The sequence below is a fragment of the Entelurus aequoreus genome, linkage group LG12 (assembly GCF_033978785.1).
Source record: "Entelurus aequoreus isolate RoL-2023_Sb linkage group LG12, RoL_Eaeq_v1.1, whole genome shotgun sequence".
In the NCBI taxonomy this organism is placed as follows: Eukaryota; Metazoa; Chordata; class Actinopteri; order Syngnathiformes; family Syngnathidae; genus Entelurus; species Entelurus aequoreus.
Genome location: NC_084742.1, coordinates 44303475 through 44329040, shown reverse-complemented (window position 1 = coordinate 44329040; position 25566 = coordinate 44303475). Strand labels below are relative to the sequence as shown.

The window sequence follows — 25566 nt, the reverse complement described above, 5'->3', positions numbered from 1 at the left end:
ATTGAGTCAAAAATATTAAAGTTCGATGATTTGGTAAAATTGCAAATAGCTAAAATGATGTGCAATTAAATGATGGAATGGATTAAGTAAAGAAGTTAAACATTGTACTGATACGATCCAGTTTAAGAGGTTGTTCAAATGAATAGTGCTTACAAAGTACAAAGAAGTAGAATTATGAGAAATACTAGTTTCAACCTTATTGAAAATAAGATATTATTCATCTCAGTATATTAATAATGACTGACTTAATTAATTACATACTACAAAACTGTTGTATATACTAATTCACAGATATTTTATTATAAAAAGGTCAGTAAATGATGTATATATTTGTATGAAGTGGGAAAGGGGTAGGATTAAATACGCTTTACTTCTTCCTACTCCTGTAAAGTGAAATGATATGAAATTGTGATGTGTTATGATGTGGTCGGATCATGTTTTGTTTACTTATGTTCTGTTAGTTTTGGATTTCCTTAGTTGTTTTGTGCACTTCGGGGGTTTGTTTTAGTCACCATGGTTACTTTAGATTTTCACCTGCCTTGTACGCGTACCTGTTGCTCATCAGAGACTCTATTTAAGCCTGCCTTTTCCGGTCACTCGTCGTGGCTTCATTGTTTGCATTTGCAACAGTTACGTTAGCATTCTGGTTTTCGAGCTCATGATTCCTGTGCTAAGTTACCTTAGCTTCTAGTATTCCCGTGCTAAGTAAGTTTTTGCTTTAGCTTCTCGTGCGAACGGCACGCTTTCCTTTTGTTTCGTTCCTGTCTGTTGTAATGTGTATGATATATGAGAAATAAATCATCTCTTACCTGCACGCTTTCGTCCGGAGCCGTCAGTTTTGCGTCCCGGGAACTAACTGCAGTACGCTGCACCCCACCGTGACAAATGACTGAGCTACGTGACGTCATTTCTTGTGATGTCACACGGGGCATTTCTTGTCGGGATGGGAGTCGTTCTCAGGGATTCAAATAAAGAACCAACTATTTTTCTTTACTATAGTGGTCTCGATAACGGGTACCGGTTCTCAAAAAGGGATTCGAGTCCGAGGACTCGGTTCTTTTCTTATCGAACAACCGGGAAAACCGGTTTCGAGCATCATCCCTAATAGGAGAATAAGCTGCGGATTGAAGGGGAGCATTTATGGTTGTTGTTAGAATACTTGTTTCTAAGTTATCACAAAAACTTTGTGTTACATTGAGTGCCCGGTTAGAAGCAAAAGCTGTCTTTGAACCTACCAAGAAGAAGGCTTGTAAAACTCCACTGTTTAGGGGGGGAAGCAAAATGAAGGTGTTCTGTTTCTTTCATGTGTTGTGATCAACAGAAAGATATTGTCTGACCCAAGAACTACAAAAGCGAAGAGGAAGCAGGACCAGACTCCCCTCCAGGCACCGCTTCTTTGAACTTTTTACGACCTTTTCTGTGAACTGTTTACGTCCCTCGTCCCTTAGAAACAGCTGTTTCCATGTGGTCAGAGAAAGTCCAAATAAAGGAGGAGGCGTACGATTTTTTGCCAGAGTGGGCTGGAGACTGTAGAAGAGTACAGACCAGACGCTTCTCCTCAAATTGAGCCAAATTTAATTATGTCTCTGTTTAATTATTTGCTTCTTGTCTTGTTTAATAGATGTCATCAGTGTTTGAACCTGACAGTTGTGTTTGTCTCAACACCTAGTCCTTACTTACAAGTAACAACACATTTGTTTGTTTGTTTGGGGACGGCGTGGCGAAGTTGGTAGAGTGGCCGTGCCAGCAATCGGAGGGTTGCTGGTAACTGGGGTTCAATCCCCACCTTCTACCATCCTAGTCACGTCCGTTGTGTCCTTGGGCAAGACACTTCACCCTTGCTCCTGATGGCTGCTGGTTAGCGCCTTGCATGGCAGCTCCCGCCATCAGTGTGGGAATGTGTGTGTGAATGGGTGAATGTGGAAATACTGTCAAAGCGCTTTGAGTACCTTGAAGGTAGAAAAGCGCTATACAAGTATAACCCATTTATCATTTTTCATTTGTACCTCAACTAGTGAGATGTTCTCTGTCATTTCCAGCTAAAAGCAAATAAAAAATCTTGCACTTAGCATTTGGTCAGGTTATGAAAACGTTAACTGTGTCTATTCCCTATATAGAGGTCAAATAAAAGCAGTGTTGATATTCTTAAGTGTGTGACAGGTGAGAGGCTCTTCTAAAATGATTGCCGCTATAAAAGTGCCAAAGGGAAAATACAGCATCCAATGTTTTTGGAGCTTTACTGCTGCCTCTGCCTGCATAGTAGTGTTTTATGTCACCACTTCACCAGTAAGCTGCATTACAATCCACACTACCTTTTCCCAGTCAAATTAGGAAGCACTTTTGTTTACATTTATTAGGCAAAATTGTCTCACGGCGCCGATGACACACGGCGCCGCCTCGAACACCAGGTCCTTTTGCCTCCCTTTGAAATGACAGCCGAAGGTTGGCTCAAGTATCCTCTCTTGAGGCACAACCACGGTGAGTCAGCCCACCCGCCCCCCCGCTCCTCCTCCAACGTTATGGCCTGGCAGGATGTTGTAGACTGACAAATACAGATTGAGTCATGACCTTGACTTGCCCTCGTATTTCTGTGTAGCATTTTCTCCCCAAAGGTTGTTTGCAACAAATTATTTGCTAAGGAAGAAAAGGAAAAGAGGGAAGTTACAAACAGCACAAAGTGAATGACAAATAGGGGGAGTTATCACTGCTTTTTTAAACTAAATAATGTACAGTGTGTATGTATGACAAGATAATTTTATATTTATTGTGCAGTACTGTACTATAAAATGTTTTTTTATTTTTACCTTTGACACTCGTGGATTTTCTTGCTGTCTTTGTCAGGAGCTTGAGGAGAACTACCAGAGGGCCTACTCTGAGGCCCTGACGGCTTTTGGCAACGGCGCTCTGTTCGTTGAGAAGTTCATTGAAAAACCAAGACACATTGAAGTGCAGATCCTTGGTAAGTGCGTCCACTGAGCTCCGCACCAATTGACTGCTGTTCATTGCCCCGAGAAAAGACATAAAGGGCTTCATTGGATTCATTATCAGAAATTAAACTACTGAGATTTATTTTGCAGATACAAAAGTTCACAATTTGATATTGGCATGTTTTGGTTCTTACATTTTGTGAACGCAAAATGTAAGATGAGCCCATCTAGGACTGACAAACTTTGTACTGGGTGATGTTCTTCAAACATCACCCAGTTTATAACGTTATGCTCTTTGGCATAACGTTATGCCAAAACAAAGCTTTCTGTTTGGACATTTAAATTTAGGTTACACAAACAGAAAATACTTTCTCCAAGCTTTTAATTGGCAAATATCTACACGATGTTGCCAAAAGTATTTGGCCACCTGCCTTGACTCACATATACTGTAAGTGCCATCCCATTCCTAACCCATAGGGTTCAATATGATGTCGGTCCACCTTTAGCAGCTATTACAGCTTCAACTCTTCTGGAAAGGCTGTCCACAAGGTTGCGGAGTGTGTTTATAGGAATTTTCGACCATTCTTCCAAAAGCGCATAGGTGAGGTGTTGGTCGAGAAGGCCTGGCTCTCAGTCTCCGTTCTAATTCATCCCAAAGGTGTTCTATCGGGTTCAGGTCAGGACTATGTGCAGGCCAGTCAAGTTCATCCACACCAGACTCTGTCATCCATGTCTTCATGGACCTTGCTTTGTGCACTGGTGCACAGTCATGTTGGAAGAGGAAGGGGCCCGCTCCAAACTGTTCCCACAAGGTTGGAAGCATGGAATTGTCCAAAAGGTTTTGGTATCCTGGAGCATTGACAGTTCCTTTCAGTGGAACTAAGGGGCCAAGCCCAACTCTTGAAAAACAACCCCACACCCTAATTCCTCCACCACCAAATTTCACGCTCAGCACAATGCAGTCTGAATTGTACCGTTCTCCTGGCAACCTCCAAACCCAAACTCGTCCATCAGATTGCCAGATGGAAAAGCGTGATTCATCACTCCAGAGAAGGTGTCTCCACTGCTCTAGAGTCTAGTGGCGACATACTTTACACCACTGCATCCCACGCTTTGCATTGGACTTGGTGATGTATGGTTTAGATGCAGCTGCACAGCCATGGGAACCCATTCCATGAAGCTCTCTGCGTACTGTACGTGGGCTAATTGGAAGGTCACATGAAGTTTGGAGCTCTGTAGCAACTGAAAGTGCAGAAAGTATTTTGCACTATGCGCTTCAGCATCCGCTGACCCCTCTCTGTCAGCTTACGTGGCCTACCACTTTGTGGCCGAGTTGCTGTTGTTCCCAAACTCTTCCATTTCCTTATAATAAAGGCGACAGTGGACTTTGGAATATTTAGGAGCGAGGAAATTTCACGACTGGATTTGTTGCACAGGTACCATCCTATGACAGTTCCACGCTGGAAATCACCGAGCTCCTGAGAGCGACCCATTCTTTTACCAATGTTTGTAGAAACAGTCTCCATGCCCAAGTGCTTGATTTTATACACCTGTGGCCGGGCCAAGTGATTAGGACACCTGATTCTGATCATTTGGATGGGTGGCCAAATACTTTTGGCAATACAGTGCATTTAAAATCAGGGGTTATAGCGCCACCTGTTGCATTCTTTTTTTTTTTGTTTGTTTTTTTAAACATGTCCTGTCCAGGTTATTTGTCTTTAAATCTAGTTTTCAGCACCATTCTCACACTCTGGATTGTGTCTCTCTGCAGGGGACAAGTATGGTAATGTCATCCACCTCTATGAGAGAGACTGCTCCATTCAGCGGCGGCACCAAAAGGTGACAGACATTTGTTTTCCTCTGTGACACACATTAGCAAAATGACACTTTTAAGCAGCCTGCTTATTAAAAAAACATGAGGTTTTTGTCTTTAATGAGCATCCAATTACGCGACATATTCATTTTTGAGTCGATTACGATAATAAAGATGGCAGGCCTGTGTGTCGTAGGTGCCATGAGTCGCAGGGCTCAGAAGATAATCCCGCAATAAAAAAAAAAAAGTCCTAATGCCGTTATCAGCGTCTGCGGCGCTTCTATAATTATTCAGCAAATCAACTTGGCTTGTGGAATTATCTTGGAATTAATTCTCCTTCATTAGGCAGTGCATTGCTTTTAGATTGTATTCCAATTAGTGTGACAATGCAGTACAGCCTAATGGACACAATTACCAAAGATCTGACTCAGGCATGTTGCAGCAAACTTGCAAAGTGTCATCTCAACCTGTGACAATCCTTCTATCCATTTAAACCAATTAACATTTGTCACCTGTGTTTGGAAACACTCGTATCAACGTATAGATGTTAATCATGTGTTTGAGGGCCTGCTCTACTCGTGGCAAAGCTACTGCGTGACTTGGTCTGCCTTTTGCCCTAAATCTAATGGATATATTTCTCTCTCACTCGAAGAGTTGCCTGTTGGAAGAGATTTGGAATGATGCAGTGCTGATGGGATATTTTAGTCTCTTTGATTTAGAAGTGAAATTCATACCTTAAGAGTTTTTTTTCCTTCAGTTGACAGGAAGCGACATGATGAGATGGAAAAAATGCATCGACTTCCTACTGTGGCTTCTTCTTTATTTCTTATCAGATGCTTTTTGGTTTGAATAGTAAAGGGATTATACTTTTATAGCATTTTGTACCTTCGAGGTACTCAAAGGGCTTCGACACTATTTCCACATTCACTTTCCATCCATCCATTTTCTACAGCTTGTCCCTCTCGGGGTTATGGGTGGGGGCAGGGGGATAGGGCTGGAGCCTATCCCAGCTGCACTCAGGCAGAAGGCAGGGTACACACTGGACATTCATTTTTTTATTTTTTTATTTATTTCAGGCAATGACATAAAAAAAGTACAAAGTTGACAACACATAATAATATAAATTAATATAGTGCAAAAGGTCATGTATAGTATGTGATGCATGATTGTCCAGTTTTGCCTGAAAGGGAGTGGGAAGAAGATCATTTATTTAATCCCACCCCCAGTTCTCCATTCAGTGATTATTCACATGAGTTTCACTCTTACTTTGTTCAAGGATTATAATACAGATGTTGTATCATAGTGGCATTACCACAAGTAACAATAATTATTACACTGTATTAAGTTAAAGTTAAAGTACCAATGATTGTCACACACACACTAGGTGTGGTGAAATTTGTCCTCTGCATTTGACCCATCCCCTTGGGGAGCAGTGGGCAGCAGCGGCGCCGTGCCCGGGAATCATTTTGGTGATTTAACCCCCAATTCCAACCCTTGATGCTGAGTGCCAAGCAGGGAGGTAATGGGTCCCATTTTTATAGTCTTTGGTATGACTCGGCTGGGATTTGAACTCCAACCTACCGATCTCAGGGCGGACACTCTAACCACTAGGCCACTGAAATAATTTGTATCAACAATGTAGGAATAATGAATATACCAACAATGGTAGTAGACAACATAGCAATAATGATAATAGACAACATAGCATTCACACACTATGGCCAATTTAGTACCATATTCTCTTGAATTGAATTCCAATATTTATGTATTAGTTATTCACTGTTCTGTTACAGAGAACTAGAAAATGGGATAAAATTGCTATGGTATGAAAAAAGGTAGTATTAAATAAACTCAGCTTCTTCCTACTCCTTTTCGGACATGCTGTAATGAAACAACTTGAAACATGTGATGCATTACATTGTATTGTATGCATTTTCGGAACAAACTGAACTGAACGGATTACCTTAAGGCAGGAATATTCAACTAAATTGTGAGCCACATTTTCAGAAAGCTAAAGAACTGGTCGGACTTAGTTTTATTCTGTATATTAGGGAGAATCAGCGTCCTCTACAGCAGGGGTCCCCAACATTTTTTGCACCGGCGACCGGTTTAATGTAGGCATTATTTTCACGGACCGGCCTTCCACGTGTGGCAGATAAATATAGCAAATAAGTGCATGGAAAATTAAATCATAAAAAAATTTAATTAGTGGGAGCCCCTGGTCTTTTCCCTTTGCAAAAAAGCTCTCCATAGACTTTTGTTTTTTACTTGTTTTTGCTAGTAGTAGTAGTTTTTTTGGCTTTAGTATCTAATGGCTTATAGGTGATACATCACATTCAAGGACAAGAGCATGGATATATTAAACAAAGCTAGAAATACTTGCCATTAGTTCCAATAGATTTCTGTGAATTTCTATTTCCATTCTAAAAGTTATGTATTCATATTTTGTGCAATATTTGATACGTAGTTACACTGTTAGCTTTTTTTGGTGCAATTTTCCATGCGTAAATACATCTGTTATTGCTAACTACTTGTGTAATAGGACTATGTGCAATAATACCAGCATTTTAACTTACTAGGCCAAAGGAGATGTATATTTCCTTCTTTAAGCACAAGTATTATATGCAACAATTTAACACTTCTCCATCTGCTTTATGCACTTTAATTACTATGGTCACTTTGTTCCTGATCCGCCCTGATCTTAGGTCATCAATCTGCCGCGGACTGCAGATGGAACCTAGCTTTTGGCTACAATTCGGCACCTTTACATTTTATATGTTTATTAATGTGCATTTTCCCATGTAACGAATATGTAACAAATATAGCAAATGGCGACTTCCTATCAGGAGTTTTATGATACATCTATGAACAAGCTTATTGGTGGGTCTTGTAGGACTGGCGAAAGTTAAGTAGGAGAAAATGCGGCCCGGTCTCTATGCGGCCGGGTAGCAAATGCGTCACGGACCGGTGCCGGTCCCCGGACCGGTGCCGGTCCCCGGACCGGTGGTTGGGGACCACTGTTGTACAGTAGATGATTAATTGTGGTCTATTTATTTTGTCAGAGCTACAGGAGCACTCTGCTTTTTTTTTTAAAAGAGCTAGTCAGAGATCATACTGTATCTATGACAGCACTCTTAAGTGTTTTTAAAAATCTGCAGCAAAAACATCTGTATCGCCCAAGTTTTTTGACCTGAACTAGCAGGCCACCAGTTGACTAGCCCAGGGGTCGGCAACCCAAAATGTTGAAAGAGCCATATTGGACCAAAAATACAAAAACAAATCTGTCTGGAGCCGCAAAAAATTAAAAGCCATATTACATACAGATTGTGTGTCATGAGATATACATTGAATTAAGATGACTTAAAGGAAACTAAATGACCTCAAATATACCTACAGATGAGGCATAATGATGCAATATGTACATATAGCTAGCCTAAATAGCATGTTAGCATCGATTAGCTTGCAGTCATGCAGTGACCAAATATGTCTGATTAGCACTCCACACAAGTCAATAACATCAACAAAACTCACCTTTGTGCATTAATGCACAACGTTAAAAGTTTGGTGGACAAAATGAGACAGAAAAAGAAGTGGCATAAAACACGTCCTAGAAAGTCGGAGAAAGTTATACATGGAAACAAACTACGGTGAGTTCAAGGACCGCCAAAATTAGTAGGACAAAACGGCACTCGCCAAATACCCGAATCAGTGAAGCATGTTTAACATAAACAGTGTGCTTTATAACAATTAGGGAGGTTTGTGTCATGTTTGTCCTCCTACAGAAACCATATTAAAACTAAAAATATATTTTTTTCCCCTCATCTTTTTCCATTTTTCATAAATTTTTGAAAAAGCTCCACAGAGCCACTAGGGCGGCGCTAAAGAGCCGCATGCGGCTCTAGAGCCGCGGGTTGCCGACCCCTGGACTAGCCTGAATGGTGAAAAAGAGTGGACCTAAAATGGAAACTTGAGGAGCACATGAAGAAGTTGAATCCATTACGACTGACTGCATCTGAAGTAAACAAGCTACAGAAACACCTTACTTAAAAACATGACGTTATGCCAAAACAAATTGTAACTGGCAAAAAGAAGAGGACGTACGGGGGAGCCTTGAGGAACGCCTCAGTTATGTAAATCACAAGTTTGGACCTGAGTGTTTAATATTTGAGAGCAAGTTTGAAATGTCAATGCAAGGATCTGCCAATGTGTTTACAGTGGTCCAAGTTCCTCTATACAACAGGAACACTTGAGTATTTTTAGGATTTTCCTGCAAAAATGTTTGTGTTCCAGTTTTGAACTGAACCCAGTGTCATTCCCGGGCCGGATTTTTTCCTCCAGGCCACCAGTTGAATGTTTCAATGGTACTTTTTGCATTAATGGTCCAAAGACATGCACCTGGGGATAGGTCGATTGGCAACACTAAATGGTCCCTAGTATGTGAATGTGAATGTGAGTGTGAATGTTGTCTGTCTATCTGTGTTGGCCCTGCGATGAGGTGGCGACTTGTCCAGGGTGTACCCCGCCTTCCGCCCGAATGCAGCTGAGATAGGCTCCAGCACACCCCGCGATTTCGAACGGGACAAAGCGGTAGAAAATGGATGGATGGATGGACTGAAACAGATAAATGTGCATCATAATGTTGATATTCCTCTCATTGGTGCCATGCCAGGGGTGTCCAAACTTTTTCCACAAAGGGCCGCACACTGACGAGTCAAAGCATGCGGGGGCCGTTTTGATATTTTATTTTGTAAAAAAAAACAAAAAACTATCTAAAACAGACATAAATGTACAGACAAAACAATGTGTCTGCTTCGTATGAATTATTAGTATTAAAATTAGCTACCATATTTTCTTATTATCTCCCTCTCCATGCGAGACAGGCCCCTTCTCTGGCTATTTTTAAGACCCTTCTTAAAACCCATTTTCATTCACTGGCTTTTAACCCAGCATGAGACTTTAAACTGTTTTTAACTTTTAACTTTTTTAACGGTTTTTAACTTTTTAACTGCTTTTTATCTAACAAATTGTTCTTAGGGTAATTTGTATTTGCTTTTTAAATGTGTATTTTACTTCTGTTTTAAATGTTATTTTTTAGTCTGTCCTTTGCCTCTATTTCTTTGTGGTGTACAGCCCTTTGTTCTTCAACTGCGGTTGTTTTTAAAGGGCTTTATAAATAAAGTTGGTATGGTATGGTATGGTATTATTCTTACATTTTTACTGTTGTTTTTTTGTCTTATTTTATTTCAACAATATGCCGCGGGCCAAAAAAACTTGAGTTGCGGGCCGCAAATGGCCCCCGGGCCACACTTTGGACACCCCTGTGCTATGCAATGAAAAGGTAGCTTGGCACTAACTGCTTGCTTTACAGGTGGTCGAGATCGCGCCAGCTTTCCAACTAGACCCTCACCTGAGAGACCGACTCCACTCGGACGCTGTCAACCTGGCCAGAATGGTATGTGTGATTTAATTTCCACCATCAATTGTGGGTCAGAAATGATATCTCGCCACATAAAATGTATAGAAAATGTTCAGTTCAAACAAATACTTGAGTCTGCAGACCTTACCTGGACCACTTCATGATGTCAACTTGAGTGTTAAATATTGACATGGTAACAGAGAGGCATCACTTGTCTTACTCTTAATTCTTGTGTGAGCCTCGTTTAAGGAAGAGGCGACAACTTTTTGGACACTTTTTATGTTTGACTTAAAGGGGAACTGCACTTTTTTTGGAATTTTGCCTATCGTTCACAATCATTATGAGAGACAAGAAGACAAAAGGTAGTTTCTTTTGCATTCTAACATGTAAAATCGTCTCGTTCTCGGTGGCTAGCAATGCAGCTGATGAGAGCAATCAATTATTCCTCTAAATCACTTTCCAAATGCATACAAAAACCATAAACAATACTTCATTTACGTTCTGTAATCCGTATATAAAACCACGCTGTAGCAACATTATTGTAAGAGCCAACACAGAGTAACTCTTTCTAGCATAGTAACACATCAGCATGCTTCAGTATTAGCCTTAAAAGCTAACTACAGCAAGAGATATAGTAGCTTCCACAACACAAAACACGTTTGAGTTTGTAACGCAGAACTCTGCGATAAGACATTTGTACTGACTGAAAAACATGAACAATCATATCCGTATTTTCCGCACTATAAGGCGCACCTAAAAACTTCCAATTTTCTCAAAAGCTGACAGTGCGCCTTATAATCCGGTGAACCTTATATATGGACCAATATTGAGCCACAACAAACCTAAACTTCATTTTCATAAAGTTTAGGTCTCACAACTACGGTAAGCAGCCGCCAACTTCTTTTTCCCCCGTAGAAGAAGAAGAAGCGCGCGGTGCATGCTGGGGTATATGACTGCGCGAGGCGTGCCGTTTTGATTTCCATTTGTTTGTTTATGTAAAGACCCCAAAATGGCTCCCATTAAGAGACACGCTTACGACGCAGAGTTTAAACTTAAGACGATCAGTCACGCAGTAGAACACGGGAATAGAGCAACAGCGACACTGACTCCATTAATGACGACTTCGATGCCTTATCCGCCCAACTGTTTAATTCGGACACTGAAGAAGAAGAATTCGAGGGATTCGTGGATGACGAATAACTTTATAAAGCGAGCTTTACATGTTTACTTTGTGTGTTGTGTGACATTAACGTTTGAGCAACGTTGTTATTGATATATTGTTATTGCTCTGCACTATTTCCAGTGTTACTATATTGTGATTGCACTAACGTTTGATTTACCGTAACAGTATCACTGTTTTTTACGTGTTTATTGAATCAGGGAAAAGTTCCCTTCCACTGTGATATAAATGTTGCACTGCATGTTATACCTTGCTGTTGTTAAAAGATAAACAAAACACCACGTTGTTGACTTTACCTCGGGGAAAATAATAAAACAGCTGTTTATTCATTTTGGGAGTGAACAGAGTTGTCAGAACGCTGGTTTGTAATCTATTAATAAAGTTTGACTGACCTATCTTACTGTTTTGTTGACATTCCCTTTAGCGCAGCTCCATCTAATGGATGCATAGGTGCGCCTTATAGGCTATATATGAAAAAAGTTTTGAAATATGCCATTCATTGAAGGTGCACTTTATAATCCGGTGCGCCTTATAGTGCGGAAAATAAGGTATTTGTAAAGTGTTAGCCAACATTTCATGTTTTGTTTGTACACAGCTAGCCAGACAGGGTATGTACTGTAGTTGTCTTGATCGATATTAAAGTGACTCACCCAATGGACAGTTGTTCGTCTGGTCCAGCTGGCCAAAGACTTTTCCTGTTGATTTTGGGTAAGCAATCCATTTATGTCTAAATAGCTCGGCTCGAACTTCCACATTTAGAGCGGCAAAATAGCTTTCACCTCACTCTACCGGATTCCGTCTGCTCCAACGTCTCACTCTTCCTTTGTGCTCGCATCTATAATCAGCAGTATATTTAGCTTCAAAAGTATAAGGTTGTGAATCTGCATTTGTCCAGAAATAGTCGTCATTGTTGTCTGTTACCAAGTCTGCCATGATTAGAACACACCAGGGTTGTACAGTATACTGGTATTAGTATAGTACAGCGATACTAATGAATCACATTCGGTACTATACCGCCTCTAAAAAGTACCAGTCCCCCAGACCCCCTCTCCCTGTCGTCGTCACGTCGTGTCATTGCTGGTTTATGAGCAGACGAGCATGTTCAGCAGCGCACAATCACGGAGTACTTACAAACAGACAATGTTTGTAGACAGAAAAGGGAGAATGGACGCATTTTGGCTTGAAAACTAAAGATAAAGGTGAAGCTATAACACTGAAACGCCCTCAGGAAGAGGCGCTTTAAAACATGGCTAGCTAGCTAGCGGCTAAAGTCCATCCGCAGTCGGTAGTGTTGTAGCTACTTCTAAATCACTAATCCTCGCCTCCATGGTGACAAATAAAGTATGTTTCTTACAAGTATCATCCCTGCAGGACGAGGAATAGCTAAACATGCTTCACTACACACCGTAGCTCACCGGCGTCAAAATGTAAACAAAGGCCATTTGTGGATCTACACCTAACATCCACTGTAATGATACCAAGTACAGGAGCATATCTAGCCCATACTAATATTCTTTCGTTTAGAAATGAAAATTATGTTATGTTTATAAACTCAGGAAATATGTCCCTGGACAATGAGGACTTTGAATATGACCAATGTATGATCCTGTAACTACTTGGTATCGGATTGATACCCACATTTTTGGTATCATCCAAAACTAATATAAAGTATCCAAACAACAGAAGAATAAGTGATTATTACGTTTTAACAGAAGTGTAGATAGAACATGTTAAAAGAGAAAGTAAGCAGACATTAACAGTAAATTAACAAGTAGATTAATAATTCATTTTCTACAACTTGTCCTTAATAATTTTAACAAAATAATAGAATGGAAAATGACACAATATGTTACTGCATACGTCAGCAGACTAATCGAGCCTTTGTTTGCTTACTTACTACTAAAAGACAAGTCATCTTGTTTGTTCACTAATTTATTTAAGAACAAACTTGCAATAAGAAACATATGTTTAATGTACCCTAAGATGTTTTGTTAAAATAAAGCCAACAATGCAATTTTTTGTGGTGTGTATATAAAACGTTGCTTGAGGGTTTCGAAGTTGTTTTAGAGGTCTTTGAAGGCTACAGCGGTGATTTCTATTAGCCGCGTTTTTCAAGCGGTTTTTTTTTTTATCATGAACGATAGGCAAAATTCCAAAAAAAGTGAAGTTCCCCTTTGGCTTAAGGAGAAATGGCAGCCTGAGAACTGAAACCTTTTCTGACAAGGGCATTTTATCGTTTGTATTTAGTTCCTCCAAGCAAAGTCCCACTACTATTACTGACTGGGGCGAAACAAGCGCCTCTGTTTGCCTGCACGCTCCTGAAGAATTTTAATGCATCCCCCAGACTTTTAACAGACTGAATACATTGACAAATTACGTCACGGTTCCCTGACATTGTCCAAAAGTTGCTGTGACAGCATCGCTTAAAGAGGATTTGCTCACCAACTAACGCAGACAGAGAAAAGCTTACGTAAGAGAACTCTCAAAGCGACCCCTCGTGTGACCCTTCTTCTCAAGCGCTCAACATTTTTTCGGCGTGTGTCGGTCCGCACACGAACCCCGCTCTGATCCCCCACCATTAAGTGCACTAGAAAGGACGGCGACTGACTTGGAAGGTCACGCCTCAGCTCGGCTGTCGCTCTTGAGAGCTCTTGGTTGTTTGAGAGCCAAAGATTGTTATCGTTTGGGGATGCTTGTGTACTGGCGCAAGCACACATGCAAGTGTGTGTCGCCATTTTCGGGCATATATTCTATATATTTGACTTTATTAGTGCTTTCTCAGGCATGGGAAAGTGGAAAGAAAAATGTAGCTCTCTTTGACCCCATGGTGTATTATTATATCATGTACTGTATATTGCAAAACAGAGTAACAGAACCAATGTTGTACAAACCCCGTTTCCATATGAGTTGGGAAATTGTGTTAGATGTAAATATAAACGGAATACAATGATTTGCAAATCCTTTTCAACCCATATTCAATTGAATGCACTACAAAGACAAGATATTTGATGTTCAAACTCATAAACTTTATTTTTTATTTTTGCAAATATTTATTAAGTTAGAATTTCATGGCTGCAACACGTGCCAAAGTAGTTGGGAAAGGGCATGTTCACCACTGTGTTACATGGCCTTTCCTTTTAACAACACTCAGTAAACGTTTGGGAACTGAGGAGACACATTTTTTAAGCTTGTCAGGTGGAATTCTTTCCCATTCTTGCTTGATGTACAGCTTAAGTTGTTCAACAGTCCGGGGGTCTCTGTTGTGGTATTTTAGTCTTCATAATGCGCCACACATTTTCAATGGGCGACAGGTCTGGACTACAGGCAGGCCAGTCTAGTACCCGCACTCTTTTACTATGAAGCCATGTTGATGTAACACGTGGCTTGGCATTGTCTTGCTGAAATAAGCAGGGGCGTCCATGGTAACGCTGCTTGGATGGCAACATATGTTGCTCCAAAACCTGTATGTACTTTTCAGCATTAATGGCGCCTTCACAGATGTTTAAGTTACCCATGTATTGGGCACTAATACACCCCCATACCATCACAGATGCTGGCTTTTCAACTTTGCGCCTATAACAATCGGGATGGTTCTTTTCCTCTTTGGTCCGGAGGACACGACGTACACAGTTTCCAAAAACAATTTGAAATGTGGACTCGTCAGACCACAGAACACTTTTCCACTTTGTATCAGTCCATCTTAGATGAGCTCAGGCCCAGCAAAGCCGACGCCGTTTCTGGGTGTTGTTGATAAAAGGTTTTCGCCTTGCATTGGAGAGTTTTAACTTGCACTTACAGATGTAGCAACCAACTGTAGTTACTGACAGTGGGTTTCTGAAGTGTTCCTGAGCCCATGTGGTGATATCCTTTACACACTGATGTCGCTTGTTGATGCAGTACAACCTAAATTCCTTGCAATAGCTGGTTGAGAAAGGTTTTTCTTAAACTATTCAACAATTTGCTCACACATTTGTTGACGAAGTGGTGACCCTCGCCCCATCCTTGTTTGTGAATGACTGAGCATTTCATGGAATCTACTTTTATACCCAATCATGGCACCCACCTGTTCCCAATTTGCCTGTTCACCTGTGGGATGTTCCAAATAAGTGTTTGATGAGCATTCCTCAACTTTATCAGTATTTATTGCCACCTTTCCCAACTTCCTTGTTATGTGTTGCTGGCATCAAATTCTTAAGTTAATGATTATTTGCAAAAAAAAAAAAAAAGTTTATCAGTTTGGACATCAAATATGTTGTCTTTGTAGCATATTCAACTGAATATGGGGTTGAAAAGGATTTGCAAATCATTGTATTCCGTTTATATTTACATCTAACACAATTTCCCAACTCATATGGAAACGGGGTTTGTAATAGCGGTCAGGTTAGCATTGATTCATTCCATTGTACACAACAGTAGGATAGAAGTCTTAAACCACACGTGGGGTGGCGTGGCGAAGTTGGTAGAGTGGCTGGGCCAGCAATCGGAGTGTTGCTGGTTACTGGGGTTCAATTCCCACCTTCTACCTTCCTAGTCACGTCCGTTGTGTCCTTGGGCAAGACACTTCACCCTTTGCCTCTGATGGCTGCTGGTTAGCGCCTTGCATGGCAGCCATCAGTGTGTGAATGTGTGTGTGAATGGGTAAATGTGGAAATACTGTCAAAGCGCTTTGAGTACCTTGAAGGTAGAAAAGCGCTATACAAGTACAACCCATTTATCATTTATTTATAACCACACGAGTAGTGCAAGCAATAATTTAAAGCGCAACCAAAGTTTGATAAAGCTGCTGGATAGGGATGTGAATCTTACAACTAACGGTTCAAATAAATTTAGAACCAGTTGTCAATTCAACACGATTCTTGCTTCAAACAGATTCTTGCAGTAAATTATTTGGTATCGTTTTTTCCGGACCACAGGGCACACCGGATTATAAGGCACAATGCCGATGAAGGGTCTATTTTTGATCTTTTTTCATTATAGGGCGCATTAAAGGAGTCGTATTATTACAATGTTTTTCTAAATGGAAAACACTTCCTTGTGGTCTACATAACATGTAATGGTGGTTCTTTGGTCAAAATGTTGCATAGATTATGTTTTACAGATCATCTTTAAGCCGCTTTCTGACAGTCTCTTCCGGATGTGCCGTTTTGTGGGCGGTCTTTTTTGTGTGGCTCACCTTCGACAGCGTCTTCTCCCCGTCATCTTTGTTGTAGCGGTGTAGCGTGCAAAGACGGGAGTGGAAGAAGTGTCAAAAGATGGAGCTAACTGTTTTAATGATATTCAGACTTTACTTAAATCAATAACAGAGCAGTATCATCTCATCTGGAATCAACAACAGGGCTGGAAATGTGTCCCGTAAAAAACTGTCCGACCGGAACTCTAATAACCAAAGTTCCTTGGGTGAATAATGTAAACTCACTACACCGGTATGTTTCAGCGCTTTCATGGCGAGTTTACTGACAGATATAAGTAAGAACTTTACACTACTTTATATTAGAAATGGCAACAGCGGAGGATGAATGTCCCACAAAAAGAAGATAGAGAAAAAGAAGAAGCAGACTACGGACTACAAAGGCAGAAGCGCACAATTTTTCAAGATTTATGCAGTCCCAAATACAGATCAGCAGGTACTAGAAGGTAAGAAAAGTTGCTTTTGTATAATATTGCGAAACAAAACGCCAGATATTGCATATTATATATATAGTAAAAACATATAATATTATACACACACATTTATGAGATATTTATATATATATATATATATATATATATATATATATATATATATATATATATATATATATATATATATATATATATATATATATATATACAATTTAAATTTTAGGCCTTACAAATGTCAATTTTTTTTCTAAAATCTCATAAATGTGTGTGTGTGGAAGCATCTTAAACGTGACTTGGCAGGATCGTGTCCCACACTCTGTGATCCTACAGCAAGTCAGCTGCAGGATCTTAGAGGCCATTATCATGCTTCGCCAACTAAGATGGCTCGGCCATGTCATCAGAATGCCAGCCAACCGCCTACTACGCAAAATTCTGTATGGCCAGCTCCACCTGGACCACGGCTCTGCTGGGGCCAGAAGAAGAGGCTGAAAGACCAGCTCAAAATCTTCCTAAAGAAATGCAACACACAGCCAACCGCCTTGGAAGCTGCCTCTTCGGACCGCTCTTCCTAGCGTGGACTCTGCCGTCAAGAAGTAGAAGCGGCAGAGGAGAACAGACAAAAAGCGCCATTTGGCGAAAAGAGCGAGGAGAAAGGCGGCCATGTCTGCACCTGCCCCACCGGTTCAGGTCTACTGTTGTCACGTCTGTGGCAGGCAATGTGAGTCGTGCAATGGACTGCATAGTCATCAACGAACCCAAAAACAGTACCAGAGGTCATCATCAGTCACAATGCACTACCTAAAGCAAAAGCAATGTGTGCTTACATATATATATATATATATATATATATATATATATATATATATATATATATATATATATATATATATATATATATATATATATATACACTACCGTTCAAAAGTTTGGGGTCACCCAAACAATTTTGTGGAATAGCCTTCATTTCTAAGAACAAGAAGAAAGTTCTCTTTTTCTGGCCATTTTGAGCGTTTAATTGACCCCACAAATGTGATGCTCCAGAAACTCAATCTGCTCAAAGGAAGGTCAGTTTTGTAGCTTCTGTAACGAGCTAAACTGTTTTCAGATGTGTGAACATGATTGCACAAGGGTTTTATAATCATCAATTAGCCTTCTGAGCCAATGAGCAAACACATTGTACCATTAGAACACTGGAGTGATCGTTGCTGGAAATGGGCCTCTATACACCTATGTAGATATTGCACCAAAAACCAGACATTTGCAGCTAGAATAGTCATTTACCACATTAGCAATGTATAGAGTGTATTTCTTTAAAGTTAAGACTAGTTTAAAGTTATCTTCATTGAAAAGTACAGTGCTTTTCCTTCAAAAATAAGGACATTTCAATGTGACCCCAAACTTTTGAACGGTAGTGTATGTATGTGTGCAAATACTGTACGCAAATGTGTGTGTGTGTGCGTGTATATACCGTATATGTATGTTTGTATGTATACAAGGGCTTTGTTTTTTTTTAAGTGACACTAAAAAGCATTACTTTATATTTGCTGAAACCTGTAGAAACCGTGAAATGATAATTGCGATACGAATATGAATCGATTTTTTTTGGGCATCCCTACTGCTGCATGCTTACCACTCACACATTTTAGTGACTGTCGCATTTTGGAGGTGGCCTACAGCCGCAGCTGATACCATCAATGTACTACCACCCAGGAATATGTCATTCGAGACCCCAGCGGCTATTTGCTGCTGTAGATCACAAACCTGGCACATATAAGAGAGTCGGTGGCGAATTCAATTGAGGTTCTATTTTGAGAATTTGTTCTACAATGTGTATGTATGCATTACACTTCTCAGTAATTGCGGGTCTGTTTTTACTTGCAAATAAGGTGGAAAGGCTGGCACAGTGTGGAGCCCTACTTTGTGGGTCCGCAGGGAAGGCTTCCACTTCAGTGCTGATGCCAACTCTCTCCACAGGTACTGAATGCAGCTTCCTAGCCACGCTCAACTTTACTTCTGCATCTGTGTGTGTGTGTGTGTGTGTGTGGTATAAGGTGACATTTTAAGTGTCTTGCGCACAACACACAACAATGAGATGCTCTTCAACAGCAAATTGTTTTCAAGCATGTTCTTTGGGTGAATGTGAATTTTCAATGCAATTACAGCCTTTTCATCTTAATCAGTGTGTCTTTGGGACGTAATGGCACATTGTTATGGACATCAACCTGCTATTGTTTTGCACACACTCCCTCTTGTTTTCGCGCGCGCAAGGGCCCACATGGTGATCTTAATGGGCGGCGAAGGGCTCGCCGTTGCCCTTCATCTTTGCTTTTGGCGGCCATATTCTTTTTTTCGCAGCTTTGGAGGGAAACAGTCTTTTGAAGACTGTCGCTTTGCTCTCTCTCTCTTTCTCTTGCAGTGTCAGACACACGTTGCCTATCACTTCTAGCGGCAGGGATTCAAAGCGTTTGATAAAATAAATGAAAAAGGGTTCAGCGGATGATATGAAAACAAAGCTAGGAAATCAAAGAGGTTATTGAGTCATTTTTATTCAGACTTTCTGGCTTTGTTGTCAATTTGTCTTTTTGTGCTCCCATGGCGAGCAACATTTTGTTTCTCTGGAGAGCCACTCCTAACTATGTGCTCTTACAGCCTTTTCATATGAATATTAGAGTGGAAAATGACATTTTGAGTGTCAATTTTTGAACTAATGACTATAATGAAATGAATAGGAGACCTACCGTATTTTTCGGAGTATAAGTCGCACCGGAGTATAAGTCGCACCGGCCGAAAATGCATAATAAAGAAGGAAAAAAACATATATAAGTCGCACTGGAGTACAAGTCGCATTTTTGTGCGAAATTTATTTGATAAAACCCAACACCAAGAATAGACATTTGAAAGGCAATTTAAAGGCCTACTGAAATGAAAATGTCTTATTTAAACGGGGATAGCAGGTCCATTCTATGTGTCATACTTGATCATTTCGCGATATTGCCATATTTTTGCTGAAAGGATTTAGTAGAGAACATCGTTGATAAAGTTCGCAACTTTTGGTCGCTGATAAAAAAGCCTTGCCTGTACCGGAAGTAGCGTGACGTCACAGGTTGTGGAGCTCCTCACATCTGCACATTGTTTACAATCATGGCCACCAGCAGCGAGAGCGATTCGGACCGAGAAAGCGACGATTACCCCATTAATTTGAGCGAGGATGAAAGATTCGTGGATGAGGAAAGTGAGAGTGAAGGATTAGAGGGCAGTGGAAGCTATTCAGATAGGGAAGATGCTGTGAGAGGCGGGTGGAACCTGATATTCAGCTGGGAATGACTAAAACAGTAAATAAACACAAGACATATATATACTCTATTAGCCACAACACAACCAGGCTTATATTTAATATGCCACAAATTAATCCCGCATAACAAACACCTCCCCCCTCCCGTCCATATAACCCACCAATACAACTCAAACACCCGCACAACACACTCAATCCCACAGCCCAAAGTACCGTTCACCTCTGTAAAGTTCACACAGCACATATATTTCCCCAAAGTTACGTACGTGACATGCACATAGCGGCACGCACGTACGGGCAAGCGATCAAATGTTTGGAAGCCAAAACTGCGTACTCACGGTAGCGCGTATGCTATCCAACTCAAAGTCCTCCTGGTTGTGTTGCTGCAGCCAGCCGCTAATACACCGATCCCACCTACAGCTTTCTTCTTTGCTGTTTTCATTGTTCATTAAACAAATTGCAAAAGATTCACCAACACAGATGTCCAGAATACTGTGGAATTTTGCGATGAAAACAGACGACTTAATAGCTGGCCACAATGCTGTCCCAATATGTCCACACAATCCGTGACGTCACGCGCAAACGTCATCATACCGAGACGTTTTCAGCAGAATATTTCCCGGGACATTTAAAATTGTGCTTTACTAATCTAACCCGGCCGTATTGGCATGTGTAAATGTTAAGATTTCATCATTGATATATAAACTATCAGACTGCGTGGTCGGTAGTAGTGGGTTTCAGTAGGCCTTTAAAATAAATAAAGAATAGTGAACAACAGGCTGAATAAGTGTACGTTAAATGACGCATAAATAACCAACTGAGAACGTGCCTGGTATGTTAACGTAACATATTATGGTAAGAGTCATTCAAATAACTATAATATATAGAACATGCTATACGTTTACCAAACAATCTGTCACTCCTAATCGCTAAATCCCATGAAATCTTATACGTCTAGTCTCTTACGTGAATGAGCTAAATAATATGATTTGATATTTTACGGTAATGTGTTAATAATTTCACACATAAGTCGCTCCAAAGTATTAGTCAAACTATGGAAAAAACTGCGACTTATAGTCCGAAAAATACGGTTAGTAGGTCTAATAAAGGGGACCTATAAAGATTTTCCCTCTTTTCTGACTTATTAATGTTAGGTGTGGTGAAATTACCCTCTGCATTTGACCCATCCCCTTGTTCCATCCCCTGGGAGGTGAGGGAAGCAGCGAGCAGCAGTGGTGGCCGCGCTCGGGAATATTTTTTGGTGATTTATCCCCCAATTCCAACCCTTGATGCTGAGTGCAAAGCAGGGAGGAAGTGGGTCCCTTTTTTATAGTCTTTGGTATGACTCGGCCGGGGTTTGAACTCACGAACTATCGATCTCAGGACGAACACTCCAACCACAAGGCCACTGAGCAGGTTAAATGTTGTTATAATGTTGGATAGTCGTGTCGAACAATGCCAAAGCGTCAAATCATTAGGGTCATGCATTTGGGCGAGAGCTTGCATGCAGGTTTAGATGCCTCTGAGTGACCTTTTTTTTTACTGTGGCTACAGTGTGATGTCACCGTGAGGTGGACAAAACCTATTTGGACATTAAGTAAAAGGTATCGACCTCCTGCCCCTGCTGCCTGAAGCCTCACATGTTGTTTATTGTTGTCTAGTGCCCCCTCCCACCTGCTCTGATGTCTATAAATTAATACTTCAATGTTTATTTTGTCTTTACGGGACTGTTTCGTCAAGATGGAGCAGTACAAGATTAGATTAGCCTCTAAACTCTGACCGAAAAAGATGGCGACATTACAACTTGGTTTGAGAAAACACAAGACATTGTAAGATAAAATATTTTCATTTAATTGTGTTATGCGCATAATAACACTGACGTGCGACATGCAGTTTTTATGCAGCTCTGTGATAATCTGCACCTAATGTGTGAATCTATATAATATCTATTAATGTTTATTTTCGACCGTGTCCGGAGAAAAGAAAAATGGGTGACGTTTGTCTTCAACATATATGTGATGTAATTAGGGTTGTATGCAATGTTCCCTCTAATTTTTCATGTGTGTGAGTAAACGCAAAAACTCCCTGAGCATTCAGTGGAGCCCATGTGAGCAACATCAGACGTGCACACTGTGGCTACACCAGCAGCACACCTGTCCCAAACCTGACTAAATAACAAGTTCAATCTCCATCCATCCATTTTCTACCGCTTTTCCCTTTCGGGGTCGCGGGGGGTGCTGGAGCCTATCTCAGCTGCATTCGGGCGGAAGGTGGGGTACACCCTGGACAAGTCCCCACCTCATCGCAGGGCCAACACAGATAGACAGACAACATTCTCTTATTATTATAATCAAATGACAGCATTCATTTCCATGAGGTTATTTTCTAATATAAGTGTTTAGGCCCACTTAAAATGACAATAACAACAAATATTGTTTTTCATGAACTGTGTACTTGTATTGTTTGTCTGGGTGGAGGTCCTGCTTTGGAAATAATTTGTACCCCTTTCAGACATTGCATTTAGTTCCCATTAAAACATTCACATGTTGCACAATGAGATGTAAGCAGGGGATCATGAGTACATTCCTGCAACTTCCTGTTTGTAAAAAATATATTTTTATTAGTATTTATTTAATATACTAACAGCATTTCATGATTAATATTTATAAATTAAGATTCCTGATAAATGACACTAGAATAAGCACACATTTGACTGATAAATCATAGTGTAACGACCTGGAATTAGACTTTATGTGTGGTGTTGGAGTTGTCCGACTTTTTGTGTGGCTGTAAACGCATCACTGGCTAAGTGCCATATGTGCATGTGTTGGCGCAAGTGAGAAAGAGCGAGCGGCTGCTGTTGATATAACAAAGTTGCTTTTGGTCTGGTTTGTACTGCAGAAAATGACCAGTTTTGCTAGATATAATTTTTTTTACTAATGTTTTGGTGATGTGTTTATGGCCGACAATAAAGAGTTTGCTCAGTAAAGTGATCGATGGAATTCATGTCCTCAAAGCGTCTCGACAGACGTTACAATATTTGAACAATGATGACGAAAACGGTTTTCTCTGTCATGTCGTGTCGTGTCAAATTGTTATGCGCTTATTTTTTTATTTGATTTTGTGCGTGGCATAGATTTGCCGTGCGCAGAGGACGCTTGAGCAGTGCGCAATTGCACAGGCGCGCACCTTAGAGGTAAAATTGGTTGTATGGTATACCGGTATTGGTATAGTACCGCGATACTAATGAATCATATTCGGTACTATACCGCCTCTAAAAAGTACCAATCCATGTCCCTGGACCCAGGAGGACTTTGAATATGACCAATGTATAATCCTGTAACTACTTGGTATTGGATTGATACCTAAATTTGTGGTATCATCCAAAACTAATATAAGGTATCAAACGACAGAAGAATAAGTGATTATTACATTTTAACAGAAGTGTAGATAGAAAATGTTAAAAGAGAAAGTATGCAGATATTAACAGTAAATGAACAAGTAGATTAATAATTCATTTTCCACCACTTGTTCTTAAAAATGTTGACAATAATAGAATGATAAATGACACTATGTTACTGCACATGTCATCGGTTGAATTAGGAGCCTTTGTTTGCTTACTTACTACTAAAGTTGTCTTGCATGTTCACTATTTTATTTAAGGACAAACTTGCAACAAGAAACAGATGTTTAATTTACCGTAAGCTTTTTTGTTAAAAATGAAGCTAATAATGCCATTTTTTTGTGATCCCCTTTATTTAGAAAAGTATTGAAGTACCGAAAAGTATATATTTTGGTACCGGTACCAAAATATTGGTATCGGGACAACACTAGATGTATCCATCCATCCATCCATTTTTACCCCTTGTCCCTTTCGGGGAAGCGGGGGGTGCTGGAGCCTATCTCAGCTGCATTCGGGCGGAAGGCGGGGTACACCCTGGACAAGTCGCCACCTCATCACAGGGCCAACACAGATAGACAGACAACATCCACACTCACATTCACACACTAGGGCCAGGTGCATGTCTTTGGAGGTGGGAGGAAGCCGAACTACCCGGAGTGAACCCACGCAGTCACGGGGAGAACATGCAAACTCCACACAGAAAGATCCCGAGCGCAGGATCAAACCCAGGACCTTCGTATTGTGAGGCAGACGCACTAACCCCTGTTCCACCGTGCTGCCCTAGATGTAATGTATCATATATAACCATATGTATGTTCTAAATGTACTCGCTGAAACCTTTAAACCATATGGAACAGTGAACAGTTTCATAAGATGAATTTGGAGGCTTTTGGAGAGGGTGGGCCGTCGAGGGTTTCCATTGCAATCCAAAGGGAACTCCTCCAAAAAGGTACATCTTACACACCTAAGGAGAAAGTAGGTTATAGAATTAACTATGAAGCAAAATGTATGCAACGTTTACACCAAAGCATATCTGATACAAATTATATAGACCATACATAAGTTTTTTAAATGTAGATTCAAATCATCATAGGTCCCCTTTAAAGTGTACGTACTGAACAAAAATATTAACATTTTGCTACTATTTTTCATGTGCTGAACTCGAATATATACACCTTTTTTCCATCATAAGGCATATTTCTCTCTAAAATTTAAATTGGGCCATTACCAGTTTTTCTTTTTCTGTGCAAATGTCCTAATTAATATGTGCCATGTTTAGTTTTGTCCGTCTAAAATGTGGGCCAATTAAAAATAAACCTGCAGGCTGCAAATGACCCCCAAGCTGCACTTTGGACCCCCCCTTATGTACCACCTTGCACAGAACAGGAGTCTCAAGGTTTTTTCATTTATAAAACAACACAAGGTGAAGACTTGTGTGTTTTATGGCGGCTACGTGTGAGAGCTGCGGGAAAAGGCTCTGCTAATGTGCCCAGACGGCATTGTTAATAATATTAGCATTGGATGATATTTGTCTATTACCTGACCGCTTCTATGTTAGCTACCTCTCTTTGTTTATAATGTATATTTTCGGCTGGATCTACTCTCTATTTTATGCTGCCCTTTTTTTTTTTGCTGCAACTGTTACATATACTGTAATATTGTACATGGTAATTGGGATTTGTTATATATTGTATAAATTATATTATATAATATAACAATATAATATATCAGTATATATTATATACCGTATATATAATATGAGTCATACCAAAGACTATAAAAATGGGACCTATTACCTCCCTGTTTGGCACTCAGCATCAAGGATTGGAATTGGTGGTTAAATCACCAAAAATAATTCCCGGGCGCGGCCACCGCTGCTGCCCACTGCTCCCCTCACCTCCCAGGGGGTGATC

At 40.4% G+C, this 25566-nt stretch overlaps 1 protein-coding gene across 1 annotated transcript in view; it reads left to right on the top strand.

The window, feature by feature from the left end:
- LOC133662242 (pyruvate carboxylase, mitochondrial-like) overlaps positions 1 to 25566 on the top strand; it is a 687704-nt gene that overhangs the window by 99800 nt on the left and 562338 nt on the right. The window contains exons 7-9 of the mRNA XM_062066065.1: positions 2842 to 2959; positions 4699 to 4766; positions 10109 to 10192. Of these exons, the coding sequence (XP_061922049.1) occupies positions 2842 to 2959; positions 4699 to 4766; positions 10109 to 10192 (270 nt within the window). The remainder of the gene's footprint in view (positions 1 to 2841; positions 2960 to 4698; positions 4767 to 10108; positions 10193 to 25566) is intronic.